Here is an 11,801-nt window from a genome sequence, read left to right on the forward strand (position 1 = left end):
GGGACACACGGTATACACATATTAGCAGTTGGTTATATATTAAAAAAGAAGAAAAAATAATGCATCTAATTATACAATGTTAGCTAAAGCAGTTCGAAATCGTTGGCTATCATGAACAGATACTTCTACGGGAAGGCGGTTCCAGTCAACGGATGTGCGATGCAAAAAGGAATGGAAAAAATTCAACGACGATTACGATACACCCTAATGCGAAATTTGAGCGCAGCTCTATAGGTGTTTTCGTTTCGCGATACATCGAGGCAAAGAATTTGAGAGAGACACGTAACAGAGTCAGCGATCGTCGAAAATCTTATCTGCGGGTCAAGCGCGTCGGCTTTTATACAGGAATTGCCGAAGGTTCCAGGGTAATCGCTGGTGCCACGTGGCTTCCCGAAACTACCACGCCATTCGCGTCGCGCATACAATCTGATTACAAAACAATCACAAACCATGGCAATCGGGAACAAGCGCGAACTAGACCAAACCAAGCAAACCAAACAAGCGCGAGCGAAAGCTGACGCGAGCAGACGATAGCACGAAACGAGCGGTCCGGGGCAGCCCAGATACGACTAGGCGCCGAGCGGTCGGGCTGGCCCGCATGACACCAGTTTCCCGCGCGCACGTCACACTGAGGGGGCCGCTCTCGTTGGTCTCCGCCGTTCGCGGCACGCGTCTTTCATATCCCGCTCCGTGTTCGCTCTTTCATCTTTCGCTGTGCTCGTTCGTTGGTGGCGCCGCCGACGCTCGCCGAAGGAACGGGCGCCCAAGAGCTCTAAAAGAGTTAGTGTGACATGATTCACGACCAACCTTATAACGATGATCAAGTCGAGGAGAAGAGTACTGTGGTAGAGAAATTATTTCGTCACGTGAAGTCGAATGATGGTAACGCTTGTAAACGAGAGTTAAACACGAGATTTTACGACGAGATGATAGTGGCGCGAGCGCCAGCATAGTTTTTATAGCAGATATATTTGCTGTTCATATAAGCGTCCTTTTTTTTAGCGGCACCAAAATTTTTTTTTAATAGCTTGTGGCATATAGTACAATTCTAGCCCTTGACCTGAATTACTCGATGAAGCAGCCATTACTTCTACGAAAAATAAAATGCTTAATTGATTAATTAACGTAATCACGTAAACTGCGTAATTAGTTACTTTACGGCACATATTCCTATCTACGAATTATAGCCGGCGAGTTCGCAAGGCGTATCCACTTAGCACGAATTCTCAGGAGTGCACCAATCTCGAGATATTCATTTTTAAAGTATCCGACGATATGCGTTGGCGTTCGACTTACTTATTTAGGAAAGCGCAGTTTGATGCATTGAAGCACAAAAGCAATTGGAACCAATGCATTTCGTCGAAAACTTTGAAAATTAATATCTCGAAACTGGTGCAGTCCAGAGAAGTCATTCCAAGTGAATAGGCCTTGCGAACTCACTAACTACTATCCGTAGATCAATAAGTGCGCCGTAAAATAAATAATTTAAAAATCTTTAGCGTAAGTATTTTACTTACTAAATTATTCATTTTGATTTCTTGTACAAGTAATGGCCGCCTCATCGAGTATAGTTTAAATAAAGGATTAGAATGGCTATCTGCCACAGGAAGTTTTAAAATTTGGTGAGCTAAAAAAAAGCACCCTGTATAAAAAAAAATTAATTATGTGGTTTTACGTGTTATAACCACTTTCTGATTATGTGGCACGCCGTAGTGGAGGACTCCGGAAATTTCGACCACCTGGGGTTCTCTAACGTGCACCTAAATCTGAGAACACGGGTGTTTTCGCTCCCATTAAAATGCGGCCGCCATGGCCGGGATTCGATCCCGCGACCTCGTGCTCGGCACCCCATCACCATAGCCACTGAGCAACCACGGCGGGTCACCCTGTATAGAAGCACAAGATGAAACGAACTGAGCTATTCTGAACAATTTCCAATGCACTAATTCGTTTTTTCCTGAGTATACTGCCACGCAGCGCTTGCATACTCCTGTTTGGGACGTACTGGTGTCTTATAAAGAAGCAGCTTCAGAGACGAAGGGGCGGTTAAAGGGTTACGACGTAGGTAGCCTAGCATGCGGTTAGCATAGTTAATAACGTGGTTAGTATGCACCGTCCATGCTAAATGAGTGGTGATGAGCACAACTAGGTATTTCTATGAGTCCACCAATTCCGGGGGAACACTGCTTAAATGATAGGTATTTTTGCTATTTGTTGTTCGTCATACACGCATAACTTTTCACTTAATTGTTAACGTTAAATTACATTAACCAATCTTTTCACCAGTTAGCTATGATATTAAGGTCAGACTGGAGGTGGTTAGCTCATCAATATCCCAGCATACCCCATTTATCTCACAGAGCAGGCCGTACCTCTCCGTCCTTCGATGAGATCCAAAATTACAGTAGCCCCAATTCCAAAGAATATGCATCCAGAGTACAACAAAGAAAGGCGCAAAGCACGTGCACAACACATTCAATCAGCCTACTGTAACAACCATAGGTACAACACGTACTACACGGACGCAGCTCTGTATGCAGACACGACCGGGCAGCGCTACCAAAGGAGGTACGCCCTGGCAGTCGTGAACGCTGTCAGCCAACAGCAAATTACCGCGTCGGCCACGGCGGGATCCCCAGCCTCGGCTGAAATATTAGCAGTGGCGATCGCACTCGCTCACGCGGAGCGTTCGCAAAGGGACTCGGTCGTGGTCACGGACTCCCAGGAGACATGTCGCATGTTTCTCAAGGGGCACGTGACTGCGGCTAGCCTCGCGATAATCCCGAAATCCTTCAACAACCATCATCGCCTACTCTGGTGCCCGGGCCACGCGGGGGTACAGGGGAACGAAAAGGCTAACGCGTTAGCTCGAGGGTTCACTAACCGAGCGACGGCGTCCTCTTCTAACCCCAACCACCCGCACTACCCATCACAAAATTCCACCAATTTAAATGCCAAAGACATCCTTGCTCATCAGCGTGGAGTCCGAAGAAAATACCCGCCGCCTCACCCACAACTTAACGGGGAAGAGGCCGCCGATTGGCGTAAAATACAGACCGGGGTGTTCCCCCATTTAAAATTGCTAAACGCCATGTATCCCACTCGTTATAGGGCCAACTGTCCTTGGTGCGGTGGCATACCTACCCTAATGCACATAACCTGGGAGTGCACTAAGCACCCTCATAGGCCAAACACCAGTAGGACAATGGAGCAGTGGGAGGCACAGCTCGCCAGCTCCGATCTGGCAGGACAAAAGTCCTTAATTAGCCAGGTCAGGCAGGCGGCAGAGGCCAGTGGGGCCCTGGGCTGAGAGGCTCCGACCACCCCTCCTTCAAATCTTTAGAATCACAATAAAGTTTCTCTCTCTCTCATCAGCAGTAGCGCAATCGTCGGTAAAAAGGTGAATGTTATAGAAAACAATATATTAACTTTTATCCGCAATAAACTCCGATGTGCGTCACCAATTCGGAGCCCCCATCAGACTTCACAAACGCGTTAGAATCTGTGCAGAATCGGGCTGCGCCATTTATAACTTAGAAGTACGTTTGGGACACAAGTATCAGTAGCGTTAAATCTTCTCGCCACTTTCCGGCCTTGTCAACTCGCCTCATGATTGCATAGCTGTCTTTTTCACAATCTCTGCTACAATTTTCCCCAGCTGCGTAATACACTCCTTTTCCCACCTCAGCGCACTTCCCGTCGGCTTTTCAACAGCTTAAGCGTACAGCGTTTACTTGGAACTACCCCTTCATTTCGTAAATCTTTCCTGCCCATCAAACTAGAGCACTGGAATGAGCGGCCACAATGAATAGTTAATGAGCATGATGGCCCATAGTTTAGGCAGTTACTGACAGCCCATTTTCGAATCTAATCGGCTTACTCACATCTGTGCCCCGTTTTAAAAATTTATTTGTTGCCTTCAACGTCCATGCCACTTTTGTTATGACTACTTTGTATTTCTGTTCTTGCTCCCCCCTTGTGTAATACCCCGAAAGGGGCCTTTCAGGGTTAATAAATGATGATGATGATGATGACGATGACGACGACGATGATGATGATGATGATGATAGTGGTAGTGGTATAAGTAAGGAATATCAGAGACCCTAGAATCGACCCTTGTGGCATACCGGAGGTTACATCCCTTAGTGGCGAGTATTTATAGCCATTTTGAGTAACAAATTGCCTGCGATTAGTAAGGAAACATTCAATCCACATTGAGAAGTTAATGTCAATGTGCAGTTACTTTAGTTTAAAATGCAATAGCTTATGGCAGGCTTTATCAAATGCTTTTGCGAAGACAAAAAAAAATGCATTCTACTAGTAATGAACGCTCAAGGATACGATGCAATTTGTGCGTAAATAATGCAAGCTGTGTTTCACAGGAGAACGTTTTTCTAAATCCATGATGTGCTGTTGTGAAAGAAATGCGGTAGACTCTATAAGGTTAACAATATTCGTGAACAATATGTGCTCTGGTATTTTACAGCAGTTGCAAGTGAGACTGGGTGATAATTAGCCGGTAAGTTGTTACCTGATTTGTGGAGAGGAACCACCTTCCTAATTTTCCGTTCGCTGGGCAGATTACATTTACCCAGTCATTGCTCAGTTTTGTTCAAATACCCAAATTAAAAGCTCTAGTATTGTTTGAGAAACGTTGCGTTAACAGAGCCCTAACCGGGCGAGGAGTGTTGTTTTGGTGAGTCGATGAGTGTTGCAACACCAGCAGTCTCGAAAATCACTGGATGCCTAGCCACGTGATCGTACTGCCGAGCAGGCGGTAGGCAATTACTTCAAGCAATGGATAAATTTCGCACAAATGTTTCGTTAAGGGTAACCGCGCAGTGTTCAGCCCGAATACGAAAACCAGTCGAGTCTTCCAAGGCTACATGCACGTCACACGTAGAGTTAATTACGCTAATTACGTTAATTACGTTAATTTTTTTTAACGTTAGTCTTTAACGCAGACGGAGGTACATTAGATAAAAAATTCGATTTCTCGTTCGTTAATGCTGGTACGTATGTTTCAAGTGTATCCTTATGAATAGTTCAGCGCAAATCAGTAGACGAGTTTCTTTTGCTGAGCAATAAAATAGTTTTCTACGGTGACATAGGCGCTTGACGTAAATGTTGTACCACGGCGTACGAAGCTTAGAAATAACGGTGCGGGTTGGAATATACGTTTCAGACAGTTCGTCAACTTTAGCGGCGAACATGTCCCAATTCTTTTGAATTGAACGATCATCGAGATTCAGTAGCAAGATGACAAGAAATGCTGGTAATTTTCTATATTTAAAGCAGCGACGTTTGCCTTTGTATAATCACGTATTTTTTTCTGTTTTCTTGTGTTTTTTGCGGTTTTTTTTTTGTATAGTTGGACTGTCACTAGAAAATGCAAGTATAAGGAGTGATCACTTATATCGCAGGTGGGTAGGTAATGGCTCAGGTTATGTCAGGGTAAGTTGTCGAGAGAGTGTTGGCTGCGTTAAGTGGAATGCGTGTCGGTTGTTCTACCAGTTGTGACACTGAAAAAAAAACGGTACATAAATCGGGACATAAATATCCACTTCAAACGAATTCTAAGAGTGGCACCTGTTTCGAGATATGCGTCGTCGAACTTTCGGTAAACATACACTGTTGTTCCCGTCACTTTTTTACGCAAGCGCTGTTCTATGCACTGAAGCACAATATTAACTGGAACGCCAATGCATTTCAGTGGGCACTTTGAAAATTAGCATCTCAAAACTGGCGTAGTCCTGAGAATTCATTTTAAATTGTTATGCCTCGCATACCCACCAGCAACAATTAATATATTGCAATGTGTGCCGTGATGTAATTAATTAAAGAAGTTAACTGACGTAATTTTGTTAGTTATTCAATTAAGCATTTTGATTTCTCGCAGAAATATAGGCCGCCTCCCCAACTAATTTAGATCAAGGGTTAGACTTGTACTATCTGCCGCAGCAATCTTCAAAAAACTTGGTGCAGCTAAAGAAGCACGTATAGATATATTGGTGTTATAGATGTAAGGCCCTTGATAAATTGACGGATTAGCACTCATCGGCTTGAGTCGTGCAACGGCAATGCGCTTCCTAGAGTTATTGACGATTAAAATATCGTCGTTTTGCTATTCATTATTGTCCACATCGTGTTTTCTCGTCTAGGCAATGCCAGCCTGATAACGTTATCTTTTGGAAAATGCCCAGTTGGCCTATCGCCACAGGTGATTTCTGAAAACATCTGTAGACTAAGGAAAGTATCCAGAGTGAACACAGCCAAAACGTCAAGCGCATCAAGCGAACGTGCACTGTATACCACTCGGGAGAACCTGCATGATGTTGAGCTTGAAGCACTTGCGTGGCGAAATTCAATTCACGCGGCATGCTGACATTCAACGACAAACTGGCACACCAGATATTTAAAGGGGCGCCTTACCACTTCAATGCCGTAGTCGAATTCGGGAGAGAGATACTTTTTCGTATGCATGACAGCAGTTTCCGAGTGCTCGAAGAGGAATGTTCGAAGGTTGGTTGGTGCCAAGTAAAATGCCACAACCCACTGCCATGGGATAGGATCACAAATGTATCTGCAGTGGGAGACAAATGTGAAAAGTGTTTCTGCTATTGTTTATGAAATTATTATTATCAGTAAATTATTATTTAAATCGACATAACAAAAGAACGTAATGCGTTGGCCTGTTTTGTTGTGAATTTCAACCAGCGAAGGGCATGTTTATTTTTTCTTTGGCACGGTACCAAAGAAAGGAAATGCGCAACGGGGCAGCTAAAGTGCGCAAATATTTGTACCTCAAAATCGTGCACCCAGAATTGAGGAAGGCGTCGAGAAAATTGGCGACCAAGCACAGCAGGGTCGTTGGAAGTGTAAATAGACAACCCGGAGGTCGTGAAAAAAGAAAATGAGAGAAACAGAGACGGTGTAAATTGGATGTAAACGGTGGAAACGAGAATTGGCGGCGCATCCATCCTGCAGATCGTTGGCGTCGTTAATATACCTTATGGTGCGTGTGTAATTGGTGCCGAATGTGTCGCACCTGCAGTGACACATGCCCAGAGCTAGGAAGCGTGCTATGAAGCGAGCTCTCGGCCCACGGACAACGATAACTCGTAGGCGTTCCATAGTTCCAAGCGCCCCAAGCAGGCGTGAAAGAGGGTTCATTGAAGAGCGCCGCATACTCGGCGCGTACCTCACTTCAACAGGGACGAAATGCGAAAGACGTCCGTGTACTGTGCATTGGGTGCACTTCAGAGGAACCCTATAGGTGGCCAAATTAATTCGGAGTCCCCCACTACGGTGAGCCTCATAATCATGCCGTGGTTTGGGCACGTAAAAACCCGGGAATTCAATTCAAGAACGTTCACCTTCTAGAAGCTCTGGGATCCAAAGCGGTGGGAAGTATTATTTGATCTGAAAGGAAAAAAAAATGGCATCCACCCGAATTACGGCACGAAGCTACAAAGGAGACCCATACAGGTTTCTCAGAAAGAAAGCTCCGCATTGAAGAAAAATTCGTCCTGGTCCGGGACTCGAATCTGGGACCAACGCCTTGGTGCTAACATTAATGTCCACTACTAATAGATCTGTGGTCGAGATAAGCAAGAGAGCCATAGAAGCGGGATTGTTACAGGCAGAGGTAACTGTACAGTATAGAGATAGAGGTTTTAATCAACACAGAAAAGATCAAGGAGGCATAGGCAAAATGCTAGACTGAAATAGGTGCGTGTAGTGAAACCTGATCAGCTCAAGCTGGCTATGTGACTATCAAGTTGTCGCCGCCGCATTTGGAAGGACATGCCGATAGAGATCATCATCTTCGTTAATGCCCGCGGGCTACCTGCACTCCACTAGCGCGATGGAAGCGGTGGGCTTCTGCTACACGCTGTAATTTTCGCCTCACGTAGGCCGTTCTCTCAATGCGAATAGCATTCTTTGCCTACTTCAGCCGTTTTGAGCCTATCTATCTACATACCTAGCATCTTACGGCAACCCAGTACCCAGTTGTCTACTTGCTTGGGCCACTAGGTGTGCGCTCTTGGCCGTGATGCCATCGTGATCGTTCCATCGTCGTGAATACTGCTTCGTGATTTTACACTCCTGTCAAGCCATCGTCACACCTTCTACCCTGTACATAGTGGCCCAAATTGCCTAATAGCTTGTGCCACTATGAGCTTGTGGTCGTGAAGCCATCGTACGTCGTTGCATCATGGTCATTCCAGTTTTGTCATCAGACTCTCCTCACGCCATCGTCGTCCCGCCATCGTCATGCATTCCTTGTCCCACAGCCATCATGATGCCGTCGTTGTCCTTCAATCATTATCATTAAAGATTCGTGATCTGATTTTCGTCATGCTGTCGTCGTCATAACGTCTACTCCGACCCAGTTGTTCAAGTTGTGCTATTTTTTGGGCCACTAGGGTTCGTGGTTGTGATCGTGTCTTGGTAAATGCACCGTCATTATTACAGTCTTAGTTCGAAATCATTATATACCCCACTACGCGAAAATCCGGCGTTGTATGTCGGCGGCGTGACCGAATGATGGTACCAAAAATGGCCGACGGCGAAGAGTAAAGCCACATAAAGAAAACGCTCGAATTGACGTCAAACTTCTCAGTGAGCTTCCCAGTAAACGAAGTTAACTAATGACTTTGAAAATAATATTAGGTAAATGTCGGTCTGGGTGGGAATCGAACCCGAACCTCCAGGGGTGCGAAACGAGCACGCTTCCCCGACGTCATGGTGGCTCCACGGTTATGGTTGGCTAAATGCGTGCCTACCGCGTGCGTCATTGCGCACATCACGTCGCAGCCAATGGTTAGGAGGTGACGCTAGGTCATGAATGTATGAGCGTATAAAATAAAAACAATTGGCCGACGATTACGCTTATTGGTTATGCGATCCCTGAGCGCAGATGCTGCCTTATTTCAACAAAATGAAACCGCATACAGAACACGCAGTGCCGATCGGAGGCGGTTCTGGGTTTCGGATTGGGCAGCACACACCGCGATCCGCCGCTATCTAGCCGGCGTTCCGGCGACGCGCCATATTATAGTGGGTCAATGCCACGGATGGGGGGGGGGGGGGGGGAGATTAGCAATTATTATTTAATGTTTCTCCTGAGGTGGGATGAGGAAACGGGGAGAACAGGGGTATTGAGTAGAGGTAACGCACTCATTCACTCACAGACAGGCCCCAATGTGGCCGCACAAAGTTAGGGTGGGAAGTAGGAGTAAGGGGACGAAACGCTATAACTGTCTTTCGAGTCACCGCAACGTCACTGTGCCAGGTAAGGGGAGGCATAGGGCAAGAGTGGAGGAGCGAGAAGGGCAGCCAGGCGCAAGCACTGCCAGAGACGACAAATGCCACTGAGGAACTCGCCCCGCGGCTGAGAGGCGTACAGTCACGCGACGCGGAGACGGAGAAGCGGAGAGACGTGGATCACGCGCGAGGCAGCAAGCAGCGCCCGCCGCCGGCCCCGCGGCAGTGCCATGATAGCGGGAGAAGGCACGGAGAGGACAGAGTGGACGGTAGCGGCGGGAGTCACCGCAACGGCGCCGCGCGGAGGAAGGGGGTGAGGGGATAGACGAGAACACGTGATCCGGCTTTGGAGGACAAGGGGAAAGCAAGAATAATACCTTGGATGAGATAGCTGAGGCTCAGGAGAGGACGCAGATGGTGCGTCTCTCTACGACTAGCACGGGTCGGCAGATTCTGAGAGAGTTAGGGGTTCCTCAGGAGAAGATTTCGCAGCTTCATGTCGGTATTCCCGTGAAGGTCCGTAATCGGTATCACGTCAAGCCTGTTCCCAGGAACATGCATCCGGAGTGAAATGTTGGTCGAAGAAAGGCAAGGGGAGCTTGCCTACTGAGACTCATTCGTGATGAGAATCAGAAGGTTGGCTTCGTCGATGCTTCTTTTAACGAGGAGAGAAAGGTGTTTACCATAGTTGTCCTAGACAATGAAGGCAGTCTCGTTAACGCTGCTACCGTTCGGACTGATAGGCCAGAGGTCGCGGAGCAAGTGGCTATTGCGCTCACCTTGGTTGACAGGCGCAGGCCTTTTGTACATAGCGATTCAAAGTCGGCCGTTAGGGCCTTTGAGAAGGGCTCAGTGGCTAAGGTTGCTTTTAAAATTATGCAGACATGTGAGATCTCTCAACACTGCTCATGTTGGTTCCCTGCTCACCTTGGGATGATCGAGGGCGCCCCTTCGAATCTCAATGAATCCGCTCATGAGGCAGCGCGAGATCTTACCCTCCGCTCTGCCCCGCGCAACGGCGTGGCGGTACTCCCCGAGATAGAGACTAGAGACTCCCCTTCCACATACAATGAAATCACGAAGTATTACCTTCTTAATCACAGGGTTTACAGTTTGCCGCATCCTAAACTAAACAGGGTTCAGGCACTTACATTACGCTTACTACAGACTGGTACTTATCCTTGCCCACGGAGACTGAACATGTTTTATCCAGAGACGTATACAGAGCCTTATTGCCAAGATTGTGGTGCTTTAGCCACGTTCGAACACATGCTCTGGTCTTGCGAAAGAATTGAAGACTCGGCGATCAAGGATGCGTCCAGGTGGGAGGCTGCACTTCGCCGCCCGGACCTGGATGAACAATTCTGGGCTGTCCAGCAGCCTCACGATGTGGCCGTGAGGCTTGGCCTTCCGGTCCCGACGTGGGAGCGGCCCGCTTAGTGATTAATTATCACTACTTGCAGCACCAAATAAAGTTTTCCTTCCTTCCTTCCTTCTTCGTCCTCGTGTCTGGCATACTTACTTGTTAGCTTCCTAGTTCTTTTCTGCCATTGTGAGTCAACGCTCTTTCTGTACAGGTATTTAAATACCTTAGCTGCCCACCTGTTATCGTCCGATTTCCTCAGGCGTTTTTCGCATAGGAGTTCACTCTGAGCTTCCCGTGCTTCGAACGATGCCCAGCCCATATCCCCCTGTACTGCTTCGTTTGTGGTTTTCCCGTGGGCACCTAGTGCTAATCTTCCCACAGTTCTCTGATTTACATCCAGTCTCGACTGAACCTCGGCCCTTAAACACAGGACCGCATTCCCGAAAGTAAGCCCCGGCACCATTACTCCCTTCCAAATACCTCTCAATACCTCATACCTATTGGACGGACGGACGGACGGATGGACGGATGGACGGATGGACGGATGGATGGATGGATGGATGGATGGATGGATGGATGGACGGACGGACGGACGGACGGACGGACGGACGGACGGACGGACGGATGGATGGATGGATGGATGGATGGATGGATGGATGGACGGATGGACGGACGGACGGACGGACGGACGGACGGACGGATGGATGGATGGATGGATGGATGGATGGATGGATGGATGGATGGATGGATGGATGGATGGATGGATGGATGTTATGAGCGTCCCCTTTGGAACGGGGCGGTGGGTTGCGCCACCAAGCTCTTGCTACTATACTGCCTGGTATTCTACCTAGGTTAAACAATGAAAAAAGACAAAAAAAAACACTATGAACTACCACGCCCAAATTTTCTGATCCCCTATTGCGAACTGTGCTTTTGTACGTCTCCGCCTTTTGTCGTTTCCCTACTTTTCTTCCACCAATCTTCCAGCCGCCTCTTACTAATGTCTATTGCGGACATGTTTGCTTTACCACTGCTCCCTCTGAACCCAAGGGCTTTACGGAGGCCAGTGGTGCCTAAATCGACCGCTGGGTAGACGTCTTCACATTCTAATAAAACATGCTCCGTAGTTTCCCTAGCTTTACCACAGCAAGCACATGCTTCTTCT

General features: G+C 47.3%; 1 protein-coding gene across 1 annotated transcript in view; it reads right to left on the reverse strand.

The window, feature by feature from the left end:
- LOC139051365 (putative nucleoside permease NupX) overlaps positions 1 to 10,955 on the reverse strand; it is a 62,945-nt gene extending 51,990 nt beyond the window's left edge. The window contains exons 1-2 of the mRNA XM_070528383.1: positions 10,873 to 10,955; positions 6,433 to 6,583 (exon numbers count right to left, since the gene is read on the reverse strand). Coding sequence (XP_070384484.1) covers positions 6,433 to 6,583; positions 10,873 to 10,955 — 234 coding nt within the window. The remainder of the gene's footprint in view (positions 1 to 6,432; positions 6,584 to 10,872) is intronic.
- Positions 10,956 to 11,801: the final 846 nt, after the last annotated feature.

This window comes from Dermacentor albipictus, unplaced genomic scaffold (assembly GCF_038994185.2).
Source record: "Dermacentor albipictus isolate Rhodes 1998 colony unplaced genomic scaffold, USDA_Dalb.pri_finalv2 scaffold_11, whole genome shotgun sequence".
NCBI classification, from domain to species: domain Eukaryota; kingdom Metazoa; phylum Arthropoda; class Arachnida; order Ixodida; family Ixodidae; genus Dermacentor; species Dermacentor albipictus.